At 48.9% G+C, this 27,835-nt stretch overlaps 1 protein-coding gene and 1 non-coding gene across 2 annotated transcripts; both read right to left on the bottom strand.

Moving 5' to 3' along the window:
- Positions 1 to 26,868, bottom strand: ATP6V1B1 (ATPase H+ transporting V1 subunit B1). Its single transcript, XM_030310793.1, has 14 exons — positions 26,676 to 26,868; positions 20,571 to 20,626; positions 7,040 to 7,138; positions 6,749 to 6,842; positions 6,103 to 6,180; positions 5,077 to 5,216; positions 4,567 to 4,668; positions 3,885 to 3,982; positions 2,375 to 2,498; positions 2,044 to 2,194; positions 1,715 to 1,797; positions 783 to 887; positions 455 to 584; positions 1 to 359 (listed from the first exon to the last, which is right to left on the bottom strand). Exons 1-14 carry the CDS (start codon positions 26,791 to 26,793, stop codon positions 196 to 198), a joined length of 1,542 nt encoding a protein of 513 aa, XP_030166653.1. The 5' UTR covers positions 26,794 to 26,868; the 3' UTR covers positions 1 to 195.
- LOC115511376 lies at positions 25,801 to 25,875 on the bottom strand. Its single transcript, XR_003968037.1, has one exon. It is a non-coding gene; the product is annotated as a small nucleolar RNA SNORD66 (small nucleolar RNA).
- Positions 26,869 to 27,835: the final 967 nt, after the last annotated feature.

Below are 27,835 nucleotides of genomic sequence, written 5' to 3'. Positions count from 1 at the left end.
GCTTGATACAGGCTTAACAACCTTTTGTTCTTGCCCAGTGCAGGGACTCCAGGCAGAGGGATGAAGCGTGGGAGTGGGCGGGGTGCAGACCGTGAGCACTCAAGCGGTTGGTTGGGTGTGTGGAACTCGAGGCGTGCGTAGAACGGGTGTAGCAGGGGTCCCAGGACACAGTCTGGGGTCTGACTGTGGGCAGGGCTAGAGCGCTGTGTCTGACGCGGGGTCCTGCGGCGCCCCCTCGCGGGAGTAGAACTCATCCAACACGCTCTGCGGGATGCGCTTCAGCATCTCCTTGGGGAAGATGCGCAACAGCTTCCAGCCCAGGTCCAAGGACTCAAACACGGAGCGGTTCTCGTAGGGACCTAGGGACAGAGTAGGAGTGTGTGCATGTGCGTGCGTGCGTGCATATGTAGCCAGGTAAGGGAGTTACTGCCTGACCACCCCCAATGCGCCTCACCCTGGTTGATGAAGTTCTTCTCGAACTTCTGCAGGAATTCCAGGTAGAGCAGGTCCTCGGAAGTGAGCGCCTCCTCCCCCACCACCGCCTTCATGGCCTGCACATCCTTCCCGATGGCATAGCAAGCATACTGGGTGAAGGGGGGAGGGACGGTCCATCGGTCACCTCAGGCATATCACAGAAGTCCAATGGCCCCCAATTTGGCTGTGTGGGGACCCTAAAGGGGGAGGGATTTTGCCAGAGAAAAGCTCGTGGTCCGGGTACCGGCACAAACCTCCAGCTTCTGAAACTAACTTACCCGCCTGCCCCTGGGCCCTCTCCTTCTTACCAGTTGGTTGGAGACATCTCCATGGTCCTTTCTCGTCATGCCCTCCCCAATGGCGGACTTCATTAGCCTCGACAGGGAAGGGAGCACATTGATGGGGGGATAGATCTGGGGGAGCAAAAGAAGCGAGTGGCAGAAGGCAGGGTCCAAACTTTCCTTTCTTTCCTACCCCTACTTGTCTCTCCTCCCCCTGAGAATCTTAAGAGACTGGTCCTCACTCATCTGACAGAGAGGTGGACTGCTCATACCCTGCCCTCCTTTATGGCCCACAGATTCTAGGGCTTGGGATGCGGGTGTCTATAGGTGTGCTCCTGGACAGGAGGGTGGAGGGTGGAGATGACATGACATTAGGTAATGAAAGTCACTACTTAATAACTTTTGGTTATTTGGACAAAAACCAGGTTAAAGCTTCCTAGTTAATAGCTGCAAAGAAGGAACCTACTAAACAAAGAGGAAAAAGTCACAGGGGTTGCCTTTAACCTCAGATGGGACAGACACATTTTCTCACCTGTTAGCACATTATTCACCATCTACTTGTGTCAGTTACCCATTGTTTTGTTCACCAAAGCAAATTACCGGAAAGGAAAGAGAAGTGGTATTCATTTAGTATCTACTATCTGCTGGATGCTTTCTACATGCCGCCACGCACTCCACTGTGTGATAAATACTATTATTTCTATTTTATAGGTAAGGAAACCTAGGATCAGAAAGATTATTTTCTCAAGGTTCCAGTCAGGTAGGCTGGATTCTAGCCAGACTTGTCTTGTGTCTGTGAACCACACAGTCTTCCCGGGTCATCTCCTCTTTGGAGTTAGACTTGCCTGGCCCCTCCTAATTCACAGAGAAATCAAGCACGGCAGGTGATGGGGCATCAGACAGCCAGTGTCTCTGGGGGTGGTGAGGAGAGCACTAGGTGGGTAGGGAGGGGACAGTACCTGTCTGTTATGAAGCTGTCTATCCACGTAGATCTGTCCCTCTGTGATGAAGCCCGTCAGGTCTGGGATTGGGTGGGTGATATCTGCAAAGAAATGCACTGGTCTCAGTGTAGACACGGTCCACATCTCCACCCAATCAGGGCCACGTGGGTTCTATTCCTCTCATGGGAGTGATGGGGTATGTGGAGGCGAGGAAAAGACAGTGAACTCCTTGATGGATGAACAGAGCTACTGCACATCTATGCAAAAAACCGTGAGCCCTTTAAGCATCCCAGTGGGAAAGGAGGGCAGTAGGGCTGCAGAGGGTATTGGGCAGTGAAGAGGCTCACCATCATTGGGCATGGTGAGGATGGGGATCTGAGTGATGGATCCTCCCCGGCCCTCCACACGGCCTGCCCGCTCATAGATGGTGGCCAGGTCTGTGTACATGTATCCTGGGAAACCTCGGCGCCCGGGCACCTCCTCTCTGGCAGCGGAGACCTGCGATATCAGTGTCACTGGGGTAAGGAAGGGGGCAAGAGGCTAATACAAGGAAGGGCGAGTGGGAGGTTCAGTGACTATGAGAAATGGAATAGGGGCAGGTCTGGGTGGGAGAGCTTTGGGGTGTAGGGACCAGGGAGAGGCAGGCGTGACCCTGACACCCTTCACCAGCTGCCTCACCTCCCGCAAGGCCTCTGCGTAGGAACTCATGTCAGTCAGTATGACCAGCACGTGCTTCTCACACTGGTAGGCGAGAAATTCAGCAGTGGTCAGTGCCAGGCGTGGGGTGATGATCCGCTCGATCCTGGAGGTACAGCCAGTGTTTAGAGAGCTCAGAGGTCCGTTTAGCCCCAGTGCTGAGTGGAAAGGGAACCGTGCATAGCAGCAGAGGAGTGGACAAGATGAGCCTCCGCTCCTAGCCCCCAGGTCATGGCTATGGTTCTTGGGGGTGGACAGTCCGCCGATCCTGACACTCCTCCTTCCTGTTCAAGGTAGGAAGGGGTAGGGAGCCTGGGACAGGCAGAGAGTTGGGTGAGAGTGGGACAGGCAGGGCCAGGAGTGTCTGGCAAGGGTGACAGCACCCTGTCCCTGCAGGCCCAAAATTTAGGGGCTCTGGCCCATCAGAGCTAGGCAGGGGCAGGGCTCCTGCTGTAGCTCTCTCTTCCCCAGCCTCCCCTGCCCCCTCATCCCCCCGCACTTGGCTCAGCTGGGGCACCCTCTGGATTCTTTCTGTAATGTTCCCCTCACTACCCCAGAGCACACGTAGTGGGCGTGCTCTGTACACTTGCCCTGCCCGCTTGGCAGCCCCCTTCCACTTGGAGCTCTCCTGAATCCCTTCTTCTGGCTCCAGGTGCCCTCAATCCTCAAGCTCTGAGCCTGTGGGCCTTTCCTCTGGTGACATCATCCTGGCCTCCAGAATTCTGTTACTTACTTTTAGGAATACCTTCAGTACCCAGGACAGCTTATTAGATGTTTTTTCTTCATCCACCTGACCTACTGATTTAAACTCACATTTCCTAAACTTTAAAAATAGCAGTTTTTCCAGATGAATAAACAAACAAAAAAGCAGAATCAGACCTATACATACAGAGAATAAACGAATGGTTGCTAGAGGGAAGGGGTGGGGAGATGGGTGAAATGGGTGAAGGGGAGCGGGAGATCCAGGCTTCCAGTTATGGAATGAATAAGTCACAGGGATGAAAGGCACAGCGGAGGGAATATAGTCAGTGGTATGGTAATGATGTTGCTTAGGGACGGATGGCAGCTACACTTGTGAGCACAGCATACCCTATAGAGAAATTCAGTCACAATGTTGCACACCTAAAACTAACGTGACAGTATATGTCAACTATACTCAAATAAAAAAAATTAACAAATAGCAGTTTTTGCAAACAAAGCGTTTAAGGAAATCTGTCTATAGTGGGGACTTTGGTGGTGGTGCAAGGATGAGGAGCCCTGACTTGGGACAGTGGCTGGATGCAGACTATAGGAAGGACAGAGGACTGCAGGTGGCAGGCAGGGTTGTGGGCTGTCCCTACCCCTTACCGAGCCTCAGTTTTCCCCTCTGCACAACCAGGGGTTGAGCCAATGGCTGTGGTTCTGGGATACTTCTGAGCCCTGGTACTCTGGATTTTGGGAGGGGACGGGGCCTGCTGCCTGAAGGCAGTCTGGGTACCAGGGGATGGCTCACGTGGGGTCGTTGGCCAAGTTCAGGAAGAGGCAGACGTTCCCCATGGTACCATTCTGCTCGAAGTCGGACTTGAAGAACCTGGCTGTCTCCATGTTCACCTGGACACACAGCAGGGAGGGCTGGAGAGGGGTCCCTGCAGCCTAAGGGCAGGGGCCCTGGCCCCTCCCATCTCTTCTCAGTAAAGCCTGTTGACTGACTGGCTAACAGTTCCTGGGATGACCTTGTACTTGAGAAGGCAGGGGCTGGGTTGCTCTCATCTTTGGGATCTCATCAGGTTCCCAAAGAGTTCAGATTTCTTCAGGTTGAGCTCTGCTCAGTGCCATCCCAACCCCTTACTTAGCCAGCTGCTCCCCTGCTAAAACCCTCCTCTGGCCCTCTGAGGGCCCCATCATATCCCCTCTCTGAAGGTGTCTTGTCTCCCCAAATTCCCTGGCTTCTCCCTCCTCCAGGTCATCCTGGGCTCATCTTATAGCTGCCATGTCCTTTGGGATGGCTTGAGGGACACACTGTCCTAGTCACTGAGCCCACCTTCAGTCATGCTTTTGCCTCTCCCACCAGGCAGGCCTGGACTCTGACAGCCTCTCAGGGAGAAGGATTATGCCTCCCTCATCAGATCAGACAGAGCCAGGGTCCAAGGGAGACAAGGCTGCCAGAACTTGCCAATCTGCCCAGCTCCTCTTACCCCCATGGCTGCAAAGACAATGGCAAAGTTGTCATCGTGATAATCCAGCACAGCCTTGGACTTCTTCACCAGCCCAGCCTGGCGGCAGATCTGGGCGGCAATCTGGGGTGGAGTGGATTGGGAGGAAGAATGTCAGAACCAGAGCCCAGACCCAGAGTCCAGCCCACTCAGCACCACTGAGGATGATGGATGGAGCAATTTCCAATCCATCCTCCTGCCAAGGCCTTTGGCAGGAGGGATCCCAGGGCAGAAAGGCGAAAGGGCTGCCCCAGGCCCTACAGCCTTTCCCAGGGTGGAGGCTTGAAGACCTGCTTGGGGACAATGAGGAGGCCTATGCAGCTCCAAGTCCATGAGCTGCCAGAGGACAACTGCCAGTCTGGATGGCGAAGACCCCTGCTTGTCTGGTCCCTGACTGCTTGACACAGGAGACCGTCCTCACTGGCCCACCAGCCCTGGCCTCTGCCTCATCCCTTCCTCTTGGTCATGTCCGCAGGACCCCGCAGGCCTCACCTCATTGTGGGGGAGCCCGGCTGCTGAGAAGATAGGGATCTTCTGACCACGGGCAATGCTATTCATGACATCGATGGGAGAGATGCCCGTCTGAATCATCTCCTCAGGGTAGATGCGGTCATGGGGGTTGATGGGCTGGCCTGGGAGAGGACGATCATGGACCCATGCTCAAGGGCTCAAGTCCCTCCCTGCCCTCCCCCAACCCTTCTCCAGACTCCAGAGCAGCACTATTTGACAGAATTTTCTGTGGTGATGAAAATGTGCTCCAACTACACTGCCCAGTTACACTAGCCCTAGCCACATGTGGCATTGGGCGCATGAGATGTGGTTTTGAAATGAAAGTTGATTCCATTTGAATTAATTCGTATTTAAATAGCCACAGTTCAGTACTCCCTTGGATAGCACTACCTGGCACATTGGAAGCAGCAGGCAGGTGGGAGGAGTCCAGGCTGAGCAGGTGTTTTGTGGGGCACGAAGGAACTGAGGATGACCTGGGGAGCTGTCTGAGTGGATGTGTTTGCTCCGCTCTGCCTCTGACTTGCTGAGTTGTTTGGGGCCAGCCACAGACCTCTGTGGGCCTCCATCTTGTCCTCAGAACTGACAGGATTGGAGGACTCAGGATGGCCTCCCAGCGGGAAGGGGCTGTGTTTGCTTCTGCAAGCCACCCCAGGCAGCTCTGAGGGGTGGGGACAGGGAACTGGAAGGCAGGAAAGTGATGGTCCTGGGGCACACATGGAACTTTGCACATGATGATGGCATTTAAAGGAACTGGATATGAAGGGCTTACGGCAGTATCTCAGGCTCTGTGGCAGATTTGGGGACATACAGGCCTCTACAGTGCTCAGAGCACACCTGATCTGCCTGGTAGTCTGACGAGCCTTTGGAGGTGAGCCCTGGCCAATTGCCCCTGGCCTGTGTCTGGTGCAGAACTTCCAAAGGCAAGGTGGCAAAGGTGATGGCTACGGGTGGGGAAGGTGGTTGGAAGCTGGATCCTGAAAGCTGTCCAGAGCCTCTCTGGTCACTCACCATTGATGTCCAGGAAGTCCTCTGCCATGACCACTGGCCCCTTGTCAATGGGCTTACCGGAGCCATTGAAAACCCGACCTGAGGGTGGGGGAGGATGTTGGGAGATGCTTAGGGCCAGCCCCACGTCTCCCTCACTGCTGCTCACCATCCACATCACCACCGGCTCCCACCTGCCTCTTACATGTCCCTCTCCCCTCAACCCTCCGTTATCCCCAGAGAGCTGGCTACAGTGACTGTTTCCTTGGGGATCTTCCCTCCTTGCCTGGAAATCTTTACAGCTGAGGCCTTGGCCCAGGAAATGACTCTAATGGAGGGTTTTAGGGCTGGAAAGAGGAGAGGTCCAGGTATGGCAGATCTTGGGAGAAAGTTGGAGGATGTGCACTCTGTTTCAGCCTAACCACAAATAGATGGTTACCTACTGTGCCTCCACTTTATTGAAACTGCCTTCCTCATTTACTGGACATCTGCTGCATGTCCAGCCCTGAGCTGGACCTGGGGGTCAAAGAGAGGACAAAACCTCCGACCTCTACGAACTCACAGGGAGGCAGATATGCAAAGAGTCAATGGCTATGCAGTGCTAAGTGGTTAGAGAAGCTAGGTTGGGAGGACGCAGGAGCTCCCCATCCCACCTCACCCCCACCCTTACCTAGCATGTCCTCTGACACTGGAGTCCGTAGGATGTCCCCTGTGAATTCACAGGTGGTCTTCTGGGCATCGATCCCAGAGGTTCCTTCAAACACCTACGGGACAAGAGGTTACTCTAATAAGGGGCTTGTGGGGGCCAATGGGGCCTTCCATTCTATGCTCCCTTGGAACCCAGCTCTAGGCAAGACACTCTGGGAAAATAGGACTTTTTTTTGCCCTCAGAGCTTATAAGATAGTCAGGAACTTTGGGTCTGTTCATTTATTCAGCCAACATGTCACTGACACCACTTACCTGAACAATTGCCTTGGTCCCTGACACCTCAAGCACCTGCCCGCTTCTCTGAGTCCCATCAGGGAGGGTGAAGTTGACAATCTCAGCGTACTGGGCAAACTAGCAGGAGAGGAGAGCAGACATGAGACCAGAGCAATGGTGAGACCAGAGGTGAAGTCCCTGTCTCTCCACATCCCTCCCTGACCCTGTCTCAAGCTTCTATCTCCCCTCTTGGAAGTGAGCTTGAGGGGCTGGGAAGTACAACGTTTGAATTCTGTTTGGGAGTCAGTGTACCTGGACGGGTAGGGGTGTCAACTTTAGAGTTGGGAGACCAGGGTGAGAATTGAAGCTCTGATGCTTAGAAGCTGTGTGACCTTGTGGAAGTTCCTTAATGTCTCTGAGCCTCATCTTTCAAATGGGGATGATAATAATACCTACTTCAAAGAGCTAGTATGGAGAGAAAGTGATATGTGTAAAGTCATTAGCTGGTGCCCGGCACCTTGTAATAGCTCTGTAAAATGTAGTAGTTATTACGGCTGTTCAGGTCCCGTGGACAGTTGTTTCTGCCCCTGTGGACTAATGGTGAAAACACTGGCACAGTGCTCTCCTGGGCTGCCAGGTGTCCCCTTGTGCCAGTGGCAGTCTTTCCCTAGCTATGGGGCTGGGGTTGATTCACATGTCATCCTCACAGCATTCAGGAATAAAATGAATGAGGCAATCACTTCTCTTTTGGCTATGATCAAGTGTTGTATCTTTTCTTGTCAGTTTAAAAAGAACCAGGCTAATATCTAGAATATATAAAGAACTCTTACAACTCAAAAGTAAAAATACAAATACCCTACCTTAAAAAATGGGCAAAGGATCTAAATACATATTTCTCTGAAGAAGATATGCAAACAACCAGTAAGCACATAAGCACATGTTGATGCTCAATGTCATTAGCCACTAAAGAAATGCAGACCAATGAGATGCCACTTCACACGAATGTGGCTGTAATAAAAAAGACAGATGATCATGAGTGTTGTTGAGGGTGTGGAGAATTTGGAACCCTCGGACACTGCTGGTGGGAATGTAAAATGGTGCCACCACTTTGGAACACAGTCTAGCACTTCCTCGAAAGGTTAAATACAGAGATACTGGATGAGCCAGCAATTACACTCCCAGGTATTAAACCCAAGAGGAATGAAAACACATGACCACACAGAAACTTGTGTATGAAAGCATATAAGTGTTCGTAATCAAGTAGCCTCATTATTCATAATAGCCCTAAAGTGAAAACAACCCAAATGTCCACAAACTGATGAATGGTTAAACAAAAGATGGTGTATCTGTAGCATGGAATATTATCCAGCCTTAAAAAGGAATGAAATATGATAATATGCTGCAACATAGATGAGCCTTGAAACATGCTAAGAGAAGCCAGACACAACAGGCCACGTCTTATATGATTCCATTGATACGAAGTGTCTGAAATAGCCAAATCCATGAAGATAGAAAGATTAGGAGTTGCTGGGGGCTGGACGGAGAGAGGATTGGGGGTGATGACTAACAGGTACAGGTGTTCTTTTGGAGGAGATGAAAATGTTCTGGAATCAAGCAGTTGTGATGGTTGCATAACTCTGTGTATATACGAAAAGCCACTGAACTGTGCACTTTAAAAGAATGAAGGTTGGGGCGCCTGGGTGGCGCAGTCGGTTAAGCGTCCGACTTCAGCCAGGTCACGATCTCGCGGTCTGTGAGTTCGAGCCCTGCGTCAGGCTCTGGGCTGATGGCTCGGAGCCTGGAGCCTGTTTCCGATTCTGTGTCTCTTTCTCTCTCTGCCCCTCCCCCGTTCATGCTCTGTCTCTCTCTGTCCCAAAAATAAATAAAAAAAAAAATAAAACGTTGAAAAAAAAAAAGAATGAAGGTTATGATATGTGAATTATAATTTAATTAAAAAATGATTAGGCTGTCCCTCCAGGACCATAGGCAGCAGGTCAGGCAGGTGGAGGTCTGCCCCAAGGGAAACCTGAGCTCTGCAGTCTGCACATGCTCAGGAAACCAGGTTCCTGGTCTTTCCCCACATCTAGAAGAGGCTATGAGCTGGGCCAAGGAGTCTGGGCTGAGAGAGCAGACCCTCCCCACTGACACTGGCTGTCAGCACCAAGAGAGCTAAGCCCTGTACCTGTACTTGCACTTTCTTTCTGGGGAGGTACCAGAGAGAATGCATAGCATCCTTCAGGCTCCCTCACCTTGCTTCCCAGGTGTTTGATTTACTTCAGGGAGTAAGTCATAATCATAATCTTTTTTTTTTTAAGTTTATTTATTTTGAGAAAGAGAGAGAGAGAACTAGCACAAGTGGGACAGGGGAAGAGAGAGAGAGAATATCCCAAGCAGGCTCCACACTGTCAGTGCAGAGCCAGATGTGGGGGCTTGAACTCATGAACCACGAGATCATGACCTGAGCAGAAATCAGATGCTTAACCAACTGAGCCACCCAGGCACCCCCATAATCGTAATTTGATAAAGATAAATGATAAAAATATGATATTTTTTTTATCCCCCCTCCCCACAGTGTTCCTAGAAGTTAATGTACTCCTCTAAATAACTCCTTTGGATATCAGAGGAAATAAAAACTTAAATGATAAATGAAATAGAAAAGAATGAAAAAGGGTATCACTTCATGTCATGACCTATAGAATAAATCAAGCTGTACCATGTTTTCTGACCATAATCAAAATAAGTTTGAAATCAATAATAAAAAGATAGTTAGAAAAAACATATATTTGGAAATTTAAACACCTAATATAGAGAATGTAGAATTAGAACATATTTTGCACTAATAATGAAAAACTATATATCAACATCTGTGATGCATTTAAGCTTTGAATGCTTACATTAAAAAAGAAAAAAAAATTGAGGAAATTTAAGAGTATGCAACGTGAAAAGTTAGAAAAAAGAACAGCATTAAAACCCCCAATAAAGTAGGATGGGGGGATGGGTGAAATAGGGAATGGGGATTAGGGAGGACACTTGTGATGAGCACCGGCTGAGGTACAGAATTGTTGAATCACTAGTTGTACACCTGAAACTAATATAACACTGTATGTTAACTAAATGGAATCAAAAGAAAATCCTTAAAAAAAAACAATATAGTAAAAGAAATATTAGAAGGGCAGAAATCATTAATACAGAGAACAAATATATAACAAGGAAGATCAAAATCCAAATTGGTTCTTTGAAAAGCCTCATAAAATAGACAAATCTCTAGGGGCACCTGGGTGGCTCAGTTGGTTAAGCGTCTGATTTCAGCTCAGGTCATGATCTTGCAGTTTGTGGGTTCAAGCCCCGCATCGGGCCCTGTGCTGACAGCTCAGAGCCTAGAGCCTGCTTCAGATTCTGTGTCTCCCTCTCTCTGCCCCTCCCTGGCTCATGCTCTGTCTCTCTCTCAAAAATAAATAAACATTAAAAAAAAAAAAAAAAACTAGACAAATCTCTAGCAACACTCATTAAGAAAAGGGTAAAGACATAAATAATTGTTGGAATAAAAAAGCCAAAACTAGCTATACTGATAATATTAAAAAGTAACAAAAAGGAATTATAAACAACTTTATGCAATACAGTTCGGAACTTAGATGAAATGGATAAAGTCCCAAAAGAATACAACTCAAACCAAAACCAATCAAAAACTAAACAGAAAGCTGGAATAGTCCTACAATTTTTAAGATACTGCATAGGTAAAATCTTTCCACAAAGAAAACACCAGTCCCAGAGAGTTTTACAAGTGAGTTCTAACAATCAAAGAACAAATAATTTGAAGTTTACTTGAGTTCGTCAAAAGTAATGGATAACTGATACATGAATTCAGCAAAGTTGCAGGATACAAAATTAATGTACAAAAATCAGTTGCATTCTTATACACTAATAATGAAGCAATAGAAAGACAAATAAAGATACTGATCCCATTCACAATTGCACCAAGAATCATAAAGTACATAGGAATAAACCTAACCAAAGATGTAAAAGATCTGTATGCTGAAAACTATAGAAAGCTTATGAAGGAAATTGAAGAAGATACAAAGAAATGGAAAAACATTCTGTGCTCATGGATTGGAAGAATAAATATTGTTAAAATGTCAACACTACCCAAAGCAATCTACACATTCAATGCAATCCCAGTCAAAATTGCACCAGCATTCTTCTCGAAGCTAGAACAAGCAATCCTAAAATTTGTATGGAACCATAAAAGACCCTGAATAGCCAAAATAATATTGAAGAAGACCAAAGTGGGAGGCATCACAATCCCAGACTTTAGCCTCTACTACAAAGCTGTAATAATCAAGACAGCATGGTATTGGCACAAAAACAGACATATAGACCAATGGAATAGAATGGAGACTCCAGAATTAGACCCACAAATGTATGGCCAACTAATCTTTGACAAAGCAGGAAAGAATATCCAATGGAAAAAAGACAGTTTCTTTAACAAATGGTGCTGGGGGAACTGGACAGCAACATGCAGAAGAATGAAACTAGACCACTTTCTTACACCATTCACAAAAATTAAAAATGGATGAAGGACCTAAATGTGAGACAGGAAACCATCAAAACCCTAGACGAGAAAGCAGGAAAAAACCTCTCTGACCTCAGCCTCAGCAATTTCTTACTTGACACATCTCCAAAGGCAAGGGAATTAAAAGCAAAAATGAACTATTGGGACCTCATGAAGATGAAAAACTTCTGCACTACAAAGGAAACAATCAACAAAACTAAAAGGCAACTGACGGAATGGGAAAAAATATTTGCAAATGACATATCAGACAAAGGGCTAGTATCCAAAATCTATAAAGAACTCACCAAATTTCACACCTCAAAAACAAATAATCCAGTGAAGAAATGGGCAGAAGACATGAATAGACACTTCTCTAAAGAAGACATCCAGATGGCCAACAGGCACATGAAAAGATGCTCAATGTCACTCCTCATGAGGGAAATACAAATCAAAACCACACTGAGATACCACCTCACACCAGTCAGAGTGGCTAAAATGAACAAATCAGGAGACTACAGATGCTGGCAAGGATGTGGAGAAACGGGAAGCTCCTTGCACTGTTGGTGGGAATGCAAACTGGTGCAGCCTCTCTGGAAAACAGTTTGGAGGTTCCTCAAAAAATTAAAAATAGATCTACCCTATGACCCAGCAATAGCACTGCTAGGAATTTACCCAAGGGATACAGGAGTGCTGATGCATAGGGGCACTTGTACCCCAATGTTTATAGCAGCACTCTCAACAATAGCTAAATTATGGAAAGAGCTTAAATGTCCATTAACTGACAAATGGATAAAGAAGTTGTGGTTTATATATACAATGTAATACTACTTGGCAATGGGAAAGAATGAAATACGGCCTTTTGTAGCAACATGGATGGAACTGGAGAGTGTTATGCTAAGTGAAATAAGTCATACAGAGAAAGACAGATACCATATGTTTTCACTCTTATGTGGATCTTAATAAACTTAACAGAAGACCATGGGGAAGGGGAAGAGAAAAAAAAAGTTAGAGAGGGAGGGAGGCAAACCATAAGAGACTCTTAAAAACTGAGAATAAACTGAGGGTTGATGGGAGGATGGGAGGGAGGGGAAAGTGGATGATGGACATCGAGGAGGGCACCTGTTGGGATGAGCACTGGGTGTTGTATAGAGACCAATTTGCCAATAAATTTCATATTAAAAAAAAGACTAATGGAAAAGAGATGGTCTTTAATTAATTTATGGGGCAAGGATAACCTTGATACAAAATAATATAATTATGAGAAAATTATACACAATCTCACATATGAATATAGATGAAAAAGTCCTGAACAAAATACTCACAAATCAAATCCAGAAAAGTATAAAAAAAGTCAAGTTACAAACCAAACGATAAAAGAAAAATATTAAAAAACAAAAAATGAAGACAAATACACACACACCTACACACAAATAAAAATTAAAAAGACCACGTTGGAATTATTCTAGGAATTCAAGGTTAGTCTAATATTAGAAATCTAATAATGTAATTTACCTTATTAATGGATTCAAAGATTTTAAAAAAACTGTGATCATCTTAAAACATTCTAGAAAAAGCTTTAAAAAAAACTATCCCTGATTAAAAAATTTTGATGATTAGGGAATCTTGATATCCATGATTAAAGAACAAAACTCTCAAAAACTAAAAGGGAAATTCCTTAACTCCAAAAAGCATCCACAAAACACAGAAAATACCATACTCTGATATAATGTATAAAACATTCCCTTTAAAATTAGGAGCAAAACAATAATGCCTGCTATCATCATTCTGTTCAGCATTACACTGGAAGAACTAGCCAAAATAATAAGAGGAACAGAAAATAAACATTAGAAGGAAACAAAACCTAAAATAGAAAACTCCCCCAACCCCAAATCCAGTAAAGATAGGACCCCCCCAAAAACCCATAGACCAATTTCTCTTATGGATGCAGAGGTTATAAATAAACTATTAGCCAGTGAAATCAAATAGTGTATTAAATAAACAAACAAGTTTAACCAAATAGGGTTTATTAAAAGAATGCAAGCCTAGATCAATCAACTTCTGGCAATCTCAACATTTGACAATATAATTCATAATAGGGAGTTTGTACGTATGAATTATAAGAGAAACGCTACAGAATTATGTAAATAGAAACCACAGAGGCTTTTGATAAAATTTGGCAGCATTTCTTATACAATCCTGTGTAGGACAGGAATGGAAGGCAACTCCTTGAACACTAGACTATTTACAAAACCAACTTCAATAAGCTTCTAAATGGTGAAATGTTAAATCCATTTTTATTCCTAATAAAATCAATAACACACAGAGATGTCTGTATCACCATTGTTACTTAATGTGTTTTGGAAATTGTAGTTTATACAATAAGACCAAAAAAGAAAAAAGAAAAAGTATACCAATAAACATAAATAGAAAATGCTTTATTTATTTATTTATTTATTTATTTATTTTTTATTTTTTTTAAAGGTAGTGAGAGGAGATTGTATTCTTCAGAAATGTCAAAGAAAGGCTGTGAACATGTGCCAGATTACAGAAGGCTAAACAGACATGATGAGGCTGGATCCCCTGCTGGAGGGGAAAAATGCTATAAAAGACTTTATTAGGTCAGCTGATAAATTGGAATATAGATGTAGATTAGGTAAAAGTATCAGTGTAAATTTCAGATATTGATAATTACTGTTGTTATGTAAGAGAATATCCGTATTCTTTGGAAATAAATGCTGGAGTTTTGGGGGATGACTTACCCTTAAAAGACCTAGGAAAAAAACTATGCACACACACATACACACACTCAGAGCAGAAGATACAACAAATGGAATAAAGTGTTAACAGTTGGCCATATGCATGTTCCTTGCACTATTTTTATTTTTGCCACTTTTTATAAATTTGAAATTGCTTCAAAATCACAAGTAAAATTAAAGTCTGCCAATAGAAAAGCAGACATAATTCCCTTCATTTGCAGATGATACTGTATACCTAGAAAAACCCAAGAGGCTCTACTTAAAAAACAAAACAAAAAATGCCCAGAATTAATAAAAGAAGTTGGTTGTATACAAGATAAATATATAAAAATCCATCTGTTGTACCACTGTCACCTATACACTGATTTAAAAAAAACCAATAACTGTTTTTTTTCTATTCCAGCCATAAACGAAAGAGGAAATTAAGAAAAACATTGCATTCACAATAGGGCCCAAAGCCATACAATATCTGGAAAAAAATTTAACAGGAAAGGTACCAGAAAATAATAAAATCTTACTGAGGATATAAAGCAAGCCCTGAACAAATGGAGAACAATAGTGTTTTCCAAGACAGAATGACTTACTGTCATAAAAATATAAATCCTTTTCAAAAGCATAGAAATTAAATGCATTTCCAGCAAATTGCTGTTTCTTCTGGAACTTAATAAACATCTTAAAATTCAAATTTTTTTTCAACGTTTATTTATTTTTGGGACAGAGAGAGACAGAGCATGAACGGGGGAGGGGCAGAGAGAGAGGGAGACACAGAATCAGAAACAGGCTCCAGGCTCTGAGCCATCAGCCCAGAGCCTGACGCGGGGCTCGAACTCCCGGACCGCGAGATCGTGACCTGGCTGAAGTCGGACGCTTAACCGACTGCGCCACCCAGGCGCCCCAAACATCTTAAAATTCATAAGTGTCTGAGAATATCCAAAAATAGTCAAGGTGGAGGATTTGATGTATCAGATATTAAAACGTGTTCTAAAACTGCCAAAGTCAAATGGTTAAGTGTTGGTGTGAAGCAGACAGAGAAGTGGGAGAGATTAGAGTCCAGAAACAGATCCCAGATTTTATGAAACTGTTATAGAACAAATGCAGTATATTACTTCATGGGGAAAACCAAAATCTGTTGACCAAAGGGTGCTACTAACGTAACTGGGTATCGACTTAGAAGATACCCACGTCATAAACAGAAATACATTCAGGCATATAAAACCTTTAAATACAAAGCTAAAACAAACAGAAAACCAGAAGAGTTTTTCTTCTTTCCTTTTCTCAGCTTTCCTAGAAAAGCTGGATAAGAGAGATGTCTTTAAGCAAGGTATGGAATCCAGAAGCCATAAATGCAAAAATAGACATATTTGATTGTACAAACATTTGAAATGTCTGCATGGCAAAATACCAAAAACAAACGTGAACAATAAAAAAGGAGCACCCACAGCTCAAAATGTACACCTCAGTATGTAGGAAGATTTCACAGAGGACAAAGTAAAATCCAAACTTATAAAAAGATCCTCAAATGTAAATAAAAACAGGAAGGTACTAGTTTTCATCAATTAGATAGACAAAATTCCAGGAAAGAACATATTCAGGGCTGGCAAGGATGCTGGAGGGTGGGTCCTTTAACACACGGTTGACTGGAATGTGAATCACCACAACCTTGCCGGGCTAGCAATGTTGCCCCAAATCATCAATATCTATTTGAAATCTATTTTAAAATCAATATACACTTTGAACCAGCAACTTCATTCTGGAGGATCTATCTTATAGCAATAAAGGCACTAGTGTAAAGGGGCTCTATTTTGCTGTACCATTTGCAATAGCAAAGCCTGGTAACACACTGAATGTCTATCAATAATGGAACCATTAAAAAAATGGAACCATTGAATAAACCACAGCACATCCATGCTATCGCCTACTATGTTGCTCTTGAGAAGAATGAATAAAATGGGCAACTACTGACATGGAGGGAATCCTTGATACGTTTTAAGAGACTAACACCAATGTAAACCTCTAACATACTATCTATTTGCCCCTTTACAGCAGGATCTTTATAGTGGCTGTCTCAAGAGGCTGGGAGGAAGGAGGTTAGGGGCAAATAGTTAAATTTGCGTGTCTTTTGTTTCACTAGTAATAAGGGGCATTTTTTTTTTTTGGTAATTAAAATGTGATAAAAATTTGGGATGTTCAAGTACAGTGCGACTGGTTACCACCATCATTACTATCAGTAAATCCCTGCTCTACCTAAAATAGTGACTTTAAGTGTCTGGGAGGGAGGGCTTATGATTCAATTTCCCAGTGGGGTGTGACAGGGTGGGGGGCATTCCCTCACTGCATCCCTGCGAGGGAGGGGGGGGGCGTCAAACCTGAGACAGGAGGGTTTGCAGTTCTGACAAGTCACTGGAGGAAGCTCCAGCTTGGGTCCCTCCTTGTCCTGTGAAAAGGATGCCAGGAAGGCGACCTCCGTTGCCCCCTAAACCAGCCCCTCTGAGTGGGGTTGCTGAGAGAGCTGGGCTCCCCCCAGGAGGAATGCACCGAGGTCGGCGGGGCAGCTCACGTCTAGCGGTCTTTGGCTCATCAACCACAAGAGGGGGCCCAAGAGCAAGGGCCGGAAGCCCCCCGCGGAAAGAAGTTTTAAAAAAGTCGGGGCATTCCTCTGCCGCTCTGTAGGCCTGTCCACCTGACGCAGCCACTGGCCTCCTTGCATGGTGGGCTGTTAACCTCAGGAGGAAAACTGCTGGAGAGAGCACAGGCCAGGTTGGGCCCCAAAGAAATCAGGCCATGGGCCCAATAGAAACCAGGCAGCCGGGTGATAAAAAGCCATCATTTTTCATGTGGATTTATGTGGGGGACGGAGGGCGGAAGGAAAGGAGAGTGGAGGAGGTGGCGCACCGTGTGTCCCTGAGAGGTGAAATCAGAGGAAACGAACTTTAAATAGCAGAGAGATTACAGTCAGATGCCTGAAAGAACTGTCAGAACCATCACACCCAGTCATGGAGGGTGTATAGTTTGGAATCCTTTAGGAAGAGAATACTAGGCTCTGTGTGTGCGTGTGTGAGTTATTTGGGACAGGGATGCCCATAGCCAGTTGGGACAGGGAGTGCAGGGGGAGAATTCCAGGATGCAACAATGAGTTTATACTCAAAGGAGCCCCATTTCAGAGCCTGATCCTCTCACCTCCCATTCTTGGTTACTAGGAGGACCGCAGAGGGTGCGGATGGTTCAGTACAACCTTCTGTGCTTCACTGAGTTCTCAGCCAGCGGAGGTGGGGGGGGCGGGCAGAGGGGAGCTGCTCTACACACTCGGAGGACTGGGAAGTTCTTGGCAAGCCTGGCAGGACTTGTACAGGGAAGCCCTGGCCTCCAAGGCCTCTCTTTCTGCCAATGCCCAGGGCAATTTGGAGCCCCTCTTCGGAAACTGTCTTCAGAGCTGATACACATACTTCTGAAAGCTTTTTCTTTTAAAACTTTGGAAGTGGCCACAGACACTTGGAGCCAAGTCTGGTGGATAAGGGGAGAGCTTTCTCCAAGTCTCAGTAAGGACTGCTGTTTCTCAAAATACGGCAGTCGGAAGATCTTGTAGAGCAGGGGATCTTCAAGTGTGGGCCCCAGGCGAGCAGCAGCAGCTTGGGAGCTGGTCAGAAATGCAGATTCCTGGGCCCCAACCTCAGACTGATGAATCAGAACTTTGGGTTCTTCCAGGGGATTCTCATGCATGCTCTAGTTTAAAAACCACTGCTCAAGTGAAATCTAATATATCCCAGGCAGGTGGATGTCAGCTAACCAGACTCCTCTTTAATGCCTGTGAAACTCCTGTGTAATTGTTTGTCATATTGGGGCTGTTTAATAATCTGGAGGAGTCATTTTTACACTCTACACTCAGGGGTTTAGGCTTTAACATTTTATGCTCTACACTCAGACCTCCAAAAATCAGATGAAATCATGGAAACTGTCCCTAGAAAAATGTACAGACACACGAATACCCAGCTTCAAAGGTTTGCATACGATTTCGAGTCCCTTATTGCCTGGGCTCAGAACGTCTGATCTACACAAAAGTTTTCCCCCAAGAATTTTTCCATTTCAGAAGGATGGAAGTGGGAGGCCTAATTGCGGGTATGATTCAATTTTGGCAGAAGGTGGCGCTGTAGAGGATGAATTGGGGTATTTTACCCAAGCAACTCTAGACTGGGGATAGGGATGTGGGGCCGCAGAGAGGAGTACATAAAGCTGTCTTCTCCGCCTCTTGAACTTAAGAGACTACACGTTACTGCTTCTTTTCCTGCCCTCTGCAAGTCCAGGGTTCCCTGGGTATATCCATCACCCAGTTACTCTGTTCTATGAGAGAGATGCATCCAATAATCACAGAACCATAGGTCTGGGGGTCTATCTCGTTTCCCAGTCTAGCCCCATTTTATAGTTGGGAAAGTGGATGTCATAAGTACTGACTCTCCATACTATGAGTGGGGGCGGCAGATGGCACCAGCTGTTTACTCCAGCATATTAGCATTTCTGTCTTCCAGGCAGAGCTAACGCTAGCTGTTCTCAAGGAGGAATAGTAAAAATACATTTATCTGATTTGATCCTCACAACAACTCTCTTCTATATTAGATGAGGAAACTAGGATTTGAAAACCTAAACAGCTGCTTCTCAAACTTCAGGAAGCATCACATCACCTGGAGGGCTTTTAAAGTCTGACTTCTGTATCTCCCCAGCTCTCTAGAGTTCCTGATTCTGTTGGTCCACACTTCCTCCCAGGGCATCCCCAGCACTAGTGGGTCAGACAGTAAGGTCTCTATGAACTTGGGATCTGGTTTCCAGAAACGAGAGGGTCTGGTTTAGTCATTCTAACACTTATTCATTCATCTCATTCACTTACTCACCCTTCCTCTGAACAAACTGAGCACCTACAATGGACTGGGTGTTCCGTAAAAGTGCGGTATGGGACTCCGGGGGCTCAAGAGTAATATCCAATAGGAGAGACATTGTGGGGGCAGGGAGGAGACATGTGGCCAGGTGGTGATCCGATCGATGCCTTGATGGATGCTGCCAACAAGACAGTACAGAAGAGGGAGAGGAGGGACAGGCTCATTGTCCAGGGGCCTGGGTGAAACTCCCAGAAGAAGTGACCTCTCAGCTAGCCTTGGGGAGGAGTCAGAGGAAGAAAGGGTATGGAGGAAAGGTAGTTGGAGAGGCAGAGGGAAAAGTAGGAGCAAAGGCCTAGAGACATCAAAAGGCAGCTCCATGCAGAGGCAGGGTGGGTTTCCAAGTAGTGGCACAGTGGGCGTCGGGGAAGGAGAGGATGCATCGTGAGAGTGGAAAAGTGTGGAGGGACCCTTACAGAGCGTGGGGCCTATAAGGTGAAGGTGCTGTGCGTGCTAGGTGAGTTTGAAGCAGGGGAGCAAAGGGGTCAATGCTCCAGGGGGGCAGCATGGAGGATGGCAGGGCACCAGGCTGGGGATCCAGAGACCATGGCTATAATCAGGGAGCAGTGGGGTAGGAGGTTGCAGATAGATCACTGATACTGACAGATGGGGTCCAGGAAGGGAGGGATCAAGGGTGGCCCCAGATTTCCAGGCTGGGGAGGGTGGTGTCTGGCAGGAGCCTGAGAGGTGGAACTGTTGGGTGGAAGGGGGACAGCAGAGTGATCTGGCACCTTTGCAGGGCCCTTTATGCCTTAAGAATCCCCAACCCCAAACTCAAAATGCCGTCAGTCTGCCCTGGTCCTGCGGTGCCCCAGGGGACACGAAGGAGCCCACATCCCATCTCCTTCCGTGAGGCCCGCTTCACTTCCCACCCGCACTGCTGGTTCCCAGGCTGAGATAGTCCAAAAGCCTCTGAAAACCTTGAGCTCTGGAGAAAAGTTAGCTGGCATGGCTCTTCTGCCTTCTCTTCCTTTTAAAAGAAGACCCACGGGAGCAGCAGGTGAAGGCGTCCAGCTTTGTGAGGAAGTTCAATACAACCATTCCACCGTTGTAGAAAGAGGCACAATAGCCCAGATCCCCCAGGCCCTTGGCAGTAAAGAGTGGTCTCTGAGGGCCCAGAGCGGGCAGAGGGGGACACTGAAAAGGCAGGAAGGGAAACCCAGGGTGGTGGGGGAGACAGCTGGGGAGGAAGAGTGTGGGGATGGGGGACAGGGAATTAGAAGGGACAGATGGGCCCATGGCAGACAGCTAGAGGTAGGGCAGTTTAGAAGAGATCCTGCACCCGAGGCTGGGGAGCCCTGGGATTTGGCCTTGGTGCCTGGGAAGATATGGAAGAATCTTACCTTGACCTGGTCCAGCACCACCAAGGGCCCATTGACGCTGCACACTGTCCTGTAGGCTGGGGGAGGAGCGGAGGTAGGTGAGGTCTCACACCCAGACACACACACACACACACACACACACACACACACACACACACACAGAAGCATCTTCTGCTTTCTCTCCCTGTATGCACCACCCCCACCCCCTTCCCAGTCTGGGCTGTCAGGGTCATTAGCTGTGACAGGGCCAGCCACCATTGCTGTAAGGGTCATGCCCCTGCCCGCAGGGCTCCCTGCTGGCTTGGACACCTGCAGGAGGCTGGGGGGAGGGCCAGGGCAAGGGCAGAGGCCCCTCAGAATCCTCTCCTCCCCTCTCAACTACGAAGAGGTCTTTCTTATCTTGAGGCTGCTTCCCCTCTGGCCTCAGCCCCCATCTTACATCTCTGACCCACAACATTTTCCAAAAGCTTCTGGCCCCCAGCTAGAAATGGGCAGAGAATTGCCTTCCCTGCCCCCCACCAGGACCACACTTCCCTCCATCACCTGACACTCATTGAGCATGGTGCATGTGCGCATGTCTGGGTGTGTGAGGGGTGGGGGCTGGTGCATGCATGGGTGAGAAAAACCAGCCAGAGTCCCTGCCTGGACAACCTGGGCTCCCTGGGTGCCTGTGGGAGAGGGGAGAGAGTGACAAGGAAAGAGGAAGAAGTAGAATGTCCCAGCCCTAGTGGCTGGAGAGATCCACAAATGGGGAAATGAGCTCAGCTTACAGGGAGCCTCTAACTCCAGGTTGGGGAGCCCCAAACTCCAGTGTTGGGGACCCCAATAGGAAAGCCATGGACTGGCAGACAGGAAGCCTATCTTGGTTCTGCTAGGGGCTGGCTGAGAGATCCTGGGACTCTCCCTCAACTACAACCTGGGAGACATAGCTCTTCCCTGGGGTCCCTGTGAAGCACGAATGAGACCACGGAGACTGTGGCATGGCAGGATGGCCAGAGTGTCCGTGAGGTCACTGAGTCACTCACTGGAAGGACATCAAAGGGAAGAGAGTGGTCTAAGCCTCTTTTCAAAAGGGGAGGAGAATGGGGTCCAGAAGGGTGAAAACCTACGCCAGGGTCACCCAACATGCTTGTGGCAGAGCTGGGGCTGGGACCCCACCTCTTGCTTCCCGTCAAACCACATTGGCTTCCAGCCCTCATGCTTTCATACAAGTCTGGTGCCAAGTCACCCCACACCAAGGAAAACTAAATGCCCCCAGCTCACACCTTCCCCAGTATGGGGCTCAGTGATCATCCCCCTGTTTTTGTCTGATCTGCATTCCTTTCACCAGGGCATGGGCTAGGATGATGACTGGGCAAGGTGATCCCTGCGGGGATATTTGCAAGGCTCTTCTGAGCTTATGGACTGTTAGGAACACTCAAGAACAAGAGGCGCCAGAAGATCCATTCTTCTAGGGCTTGGGCCTGGAGCAGGGGAACTCTTTCAGCTTCCTCCGAGTTCCCATAGAGGAGGTATCCAACCTCCCCTCTAGGCCAGCCTCTCCTGGTCCTGAGGCCCAGACCCCAGAGATGACTACTCCCTAGGGCCGAAGGCCAGTGCCTCCTTCTCTGTGCCACTTCCATCATGCAACTCTGGTATCTCCCATCTTAAAACCCTCCCTCTGCCCCAGTCCTTCCAAAGCTGCTGCCCCTCACAGCCCAACTTCTGGCAAGACGTGCTCCATTGCTGACTTCCTTTCTCCACCTTCCACCCTCTCCTTGCACTCTCCAACCTGGCTTCTCTCTAGGCCACCCCACAGGACCAGGTACACTGGATCAGAGCCTCATTTTAAAAAGCACTGGGACAGGGCGCCTGGGTGGCGCAGTCGGTTAAGCGTCCAACTTCAGCCAGGTCATGATCTCGTGGTCCGTGAGTTCGAGCCCCGCGTCAGGCTCTGGGCTGATGGCTCAGAGCCTGGAGCCGGTTTCCGATTCTGTGTCTCCCTCTCTCTCTGCCCCTCCCCCGTTCATGCTCTGTCTCTCTCTGTCCCCCCCAAAATAAATAAACATTGAAAAAATAAAAATAAAAAGCACTGGGACAAGCCTCTTGCTGGCCCTATAGAGAAAATACCAGACCAGCCAAAAGGGATGAGATGGCAGAAGCAAGATGCAGAGTGGGTAGGCTGGATGGGAGGTGAGTGTGGGAGGGGAAGGAGCCCAACATCCAGAAAGCCCCAGGGAACACTTTCCAGTTCTACCTAGGAGACAGGTCTTTCAACTTCCTCTCTTCCTTCACAGCGGTTCCCCACATTTCACAGCTTCTGTCGAGGGAAGCCTGTTAACCTGGACATCCAATATCTCTACCTTGGGAGGGCAGCAGTGAGTGGCAGGGAGTAGCCTAGGGGCCAGGACGAAGTGCTGCTTGCTGGCCGGGCCCTTGGGCTGGGTGCCCAGCATGTGGTCTGTAAGCCTCTATCTTATCCCACCAGCCTCAGCTATAAGCCGCCTTTCTGGATTTCCAGAGCCCTAGGGCCTCGCTCTAGTAGACTTCCCAAATGCTTGCTGGAGGAGTCCATCACTCCACAGCCTAGACCTTTCACTGCAGATACTCCACTGTGGCTGTTTCTGTTTATCACCCGACTTTTCACGTCCTTCAGTGCCCTGCCCTTAACTGACTCCGGCAGCCACTGGCTCTGCTCCCCACTGAAGTGCCACAGCCCTCAGCCATGCCACTGTAGAAGGCGTCCTGTTCTCCAGCTTGTCAGTCCTTAATGAGATGGATCATGTCTCTCCCCTCAGACTAAAACTCTGTGCCTCCCCAGTCAGACTAGACCATATCTTTTCTTAGAAGCTGTCTAGTTTGGACACCACCAAGGTGGTGGCTAAGCAACAAAAGTGTCCTTGACATGAAGCCAGGCCTTTTGTTTGCATCCACCCCCAACTGATTGTGTCCATTGCATGCAGTGGCAAATTAAGGACCAGAAGTTGGCTGATTTCTCCTGGGGCACACCACAAATCAGTCTGCATCCTGTGGCACTCCCCCAGCCTTGGGACATACCCTTCAACCCTGGAGAGGTGAAAGGTGGGGGTAGCGAGGAGGCAGTGGGCTGGCCCAGAAGACCTCTGAGGGGCACTCCCTCAATAGGCCTTCCTGAGACTTTGCAGACACTCCCTCCCTCTGCTCTGCCCCCTCCCCTTCTCCATTGTCCCAGCTGACACTTTGGGTTGCACTTAGGGCCGCAGGCCTGGAGCCCCTCCCTGCCCCCATCTCCCCACTGCCTTCCCGGTCAAAGGCTCAGCGGGGCTCCATGCAGCCCACTAATTAGGGCCTGCCCAGCCACACCTGCAGCGTCCTGGGAGCCGGCTGAGCCAGGCGCCCATGCGTGAGGTGGGGGTGGGGGCAAGCCCGGGGCAGTAGGTCCCTCACCTCCTCCCTGATCCCCTCCAGAGGGATTAGGGGAGGGAGGGCAGGGGCTGGAAGACCAGGCTTCTTAGAATCAGCCCAAGACCCTGCCCGGTGAAACTCAGTGTGACCTTCCTGGCCTCTCAGTTGAGGAAACTGAGGCAGGCGGCAAAGCCTGCCTCAGTGGTTTGGCATTCCAGCCTCTGGGTGATCATCTGACCAGGCTCTGTCCCTCCAGCAGGGCTGACAGCCGGACATCCATCCTTTGCTCGTGCTGCGCACTACTCCCCTCCCCCCTTCCCTCCCACCCCACCTAGCATCTTTTGCCCCACACAATGGTTGAAGCCCCAAGCTGCTGCCTCCCCTCAGGGAGAGAGTTCTAGCTCTGAAGGAGGAGAAGGAGTTCCTTTCTGCCCAGGGTGGATATTGCTAGGGTTCACTCCCCACCTTATTCTACCCTGCCCCCTCCCTTCTGGCCCATTCCCTCAGCCACTGCAGTGAAATCACCCTTAATGCCTCAGGCCTGTTTGGTTCACTTCCTCCTCCAGGAAGCCTTCTATTGGACTCACCCCATCTATGACTGAGGAAGCCCTGGAGTTGGGAGCCAGCTGCCCCATCCCCTGCCCCCCTGGGATCCCCAGCTCTCCTCCTGGGCTCTTTCTGTCTCTGCATAAAGTTCTCCTGCCCAGAGCGCATACAGTGCTCAGGTAGGAGGCCAGGGCAGGAGTCCTGCCTCCAGCCAACTGAGGGTAGCAGCTCTAGGTTTTGGTCCTCACCCCTCAGAGAGGAAATCCCTCAGGCCCCAGAGGCGGAAGGTGGAAACAGAGAAAGCTGTGGGTGCAGAAGCACACTGAGGAACTCAGTATGCTCCGAGGGGTGGAGGCTGTCAGGCTGGGGCTGGCCCCTGGGGGCGCCCTGTGAGGACACTAGTATGCAGCAAAAGCACAGGTAGCCTTTGTCACTGCGGGAACATCTTTAACACAGGGAGCAGAGTCGTGGTGGAGGGGCTCCCCCTCTGCAGACCCTAGTCTCTGGGTCAGCTGTTGGGTGTGACACATTCACCCAGGTGGGGTCCACATGGAGTGACACACAAGCAGGCATGGGGGCGCTGACACCCCTGGGTTCCAGTCTGGGTCAAATCTCCAGGGCTTGTTGACTGTAAATAAGGTCGTGGCTGGAGGGAACTGGCTGCAGGAGGCCCTGGGGTGAGGTTGCACCCACAGGGTCCCTGGGAGGGCACACTGAAGGGAGTGATGGTGGGGGGAGGGTCCCGCAGGGGTGGGCCATCACTTGGGTCTGGATGAGAGTTAGACAACTTGAGACAACTGGGCTCAGGTCTCCAGGCCTGAGCTCTGGACTCCAGGGGGCTCCAGTCACTGCGAATTTCTGGGCCTTCGTGACCCCTGCTTTGCCCCAGGGGAGAATCTGGATCTCTGCCCTCCCCCATACCTCCAAGACGCAGGGCCTGCAGGGCCTCCTTGGTACATCCGGTCTCACTCAGTTTCTCCTTGCTGGAATGCACTCCACCCCTCAGTGCCTGCCTCAGGCCTCTGGAGGTGCCTGCTCACGCCCTGCTCTGCTCCTAAGCACCCCAGACCTGCCCTCTCTGGACCTGCCCCCTCTGTACTTGCTCTGTTCTGGGTGGGTGCCAACTCCATTCAATGCAGACCTAGCTCGCAGCTGCCCCGTCAGGTCACTCCCACTATGGCCTAGGTAACTAGAGAGGGCCAGCTTCTCTCCATACACACCCTGTTAGGAGCCTCTGGCTCTGCTTGGCTGGTGCTGGCCAGGCCGGTTTACTCCAGTGTGGGGCTGTCTGAGAATCTGAGAATTGGAGAATGACCTTGGCAAGGACAGATGGAGGGGTCTCTCCCTCTGGTCCTCAGAACCTCACCGCTTTCTGTGCCCCAGACATCTGGGCACACCTAGGAAGTCTACAAGGGTAAATAATCCAGCACCCATGGCCATGCCAGGCACTCACCCTCCCCCAACTGTACATACACAGACATAAGACATCACCTGACCGCATACCCATGTTGTCCCCATGAGCACGCACACTCGTGCACATAAACACACATTCACCCTCAGTCTGAATGTAAAAGCATGCACATATACTGTCACATTTCCTCACTCTGATCATACACACATGCAAGCTGTCACACACATATTTACACATATCCGCACCCGAGTGGGAGAGCACACACATCCTTCCCCTGCATTATACACACAGACACATGTAAGGCACACATGACATGTGCCCACTGACGTGACACACACAGTGTTATTATGTATTTCTCCATCCTGAAAATGCACATACTTGGCCTTGCCACACATATTCCCTAAGAACACTTGATCATACATTTCCTCCTGCTGAATGTTCTGGTACACATGCTCGTACTCCAAACACGCACATATTCACACAGGAGCGTGTATCACAAACACACACTTGGGCCCATTGGGAGCTCTCTCTGAACTTGGGGTCTCAGCGCAGGATAAGGGTGATGACCGAGAGGTTCCTGCAAGGACACCCCTGCCCTCTCCGCTGGGGTAGCCTGGGCTGGGGACCCCATCCCTCCATCTGCAGAGGTCGCTCCTCGTCCAGGCAGTCCACCACATCACTCTGCTGGACCAAGAGCCCCCTTGGTCTTCCTCAGTCTCGGTCCTCCCCTTTCCCTGAGCCTGAGAAGCAGAGCCTGGGGACCCAGCAGCCCACCCCAACCTCACCCTCTGGGGATTTGTACTCACTGACACGGGGGTGGGTGATGTAGTTTCGGGTGACCGCTTGCATGTGCTCTTGGGCTATGCCCAGGTCACAGCCACCGCTGGGGAGCCCCCCGGGCCTACCGTCTGCCTTCGTGGCCATGGCGAGGTGGCAGGCCGGACCCGAGTGCCTGAGCCTGCTGGTGGTGAGTGCAACACTTCGGGCCCAGCTGGAGCCGGAGTGAGCTTACCAGACTGCCCCTGTGGCCACCCCTCCCCTCACCCCTCCTCTCCTGCAGGAGTTGACTGTAAACAGGGAAACCAGCCTCTGGCCCTGGAGCTCTTCCAGATCTGGGAGGTGCTGGTGTGAACTCAGCTCCTCCCCCTGGAACCTCAGGCGCTCTCACAGGCCCTTGCTCCATACCACATCTCATCCTGTTCTCCCCACCACATGCAGTTTCTGGCAGGCTGCCCTCTCTCCACATCTTTTCCTTATGGCCCCCCCTCCCCCTGACCTGCCCTCACCCTGTACCCCTTGCCCTAACCATACCTACATAATTCTTCCCCTGCACAATTCAATCATCACCTTTTTTTTTGAACATCTATAGAGGATCATTCTTGTGCCAACTTCAGTGCCACCTCCTACAGGAAGCCTTCTCAACACTCCTGATTCACCACATATGTGGTGTCTTTCCTTTGTCATGTCCTTTTGGAGAATTCTCTCTTGTCACTGCTGCTAGGCTCTGAGCCCCAAAAGAACTGAGTTTGTCTCCTGCATCAGACTTGGGTTTCTTTAAGCCTTTCTCTCTCACAGTATCCAGAACTCCCAGGGAAGCAGGGCAGGTCTCTCTCCATCTGGGCAGAGGACTCTGTCTTACCTCTTTATATTTCACCTGTACGGTCTCATGGGGCAGGTCTGTCCTGACATTTTTCAGCCCAGAACAGAAAGTACAAATGGAGGAACCCTCTTTGTGTGAGTGGCTAAAGGAGTTGTGTGTGGCACAGGTCTGCTGGACAAGGCAAGGTAGACACTAGGGGCTGGCTGAACCCAAGGTCTCCCCTGGTCACCCCATGTTTTATTCCAGACTCAGGATGTCCTGGCATTTCTAAGCACCTCCCCAAACTATACTGCCAATGCAGAGGGAAGGGAGGAACACAGTTGTCTGGGGATCCCTGTCTGGGTGACTAAGGACAGCCAATCTGAA

The sequence above is a fragment of the Lynx canadensis genome, chromosome A3 (genome assembly GCF_007474595.2).
Source record: "Lynx canadensis isolate LIC74 chromosome A3, mLynCan4.pri.v2, whole genome shotgun sequence".
NCBI classification, from domain to species: Eukaryota; Metazoa; Chordata; class Mammalia; order Carnivora; family Felidae; genus Lynx; species Lynx canadensis.
The sequence above is the reverse complement of the archived record's forward strand: the minus strand, read 5'-3'. Positions and strand labels throughout refer to the sequence as shown.

Excerpts from the sequence above, each read along its gene's own strand:
- ATP6V1B1 (XM_030310793.1), bottom strand. The coding sequence starts at position 26,793 with ATGGCCACGAAGGCAGACGGTAGGCCCGGGGGGCTCCCCAGCGGTGGC. Across the intron at positions 2,195-2,374 it reads ACGCAGAGGCCTTGCGGGAG|GTCTCCGCTGCCAGAGAGGA; the intron begins GTGAGGCAGCTG and ends CTGATATCGCAG. Across the intron at positions 360-454 it reads GAAGAACTTCATCAACCAGG|GTCCCTACGAGAACCGCTCC; the intron begins GTGAGGCGCATT and ends CTCTGTCCCTAG.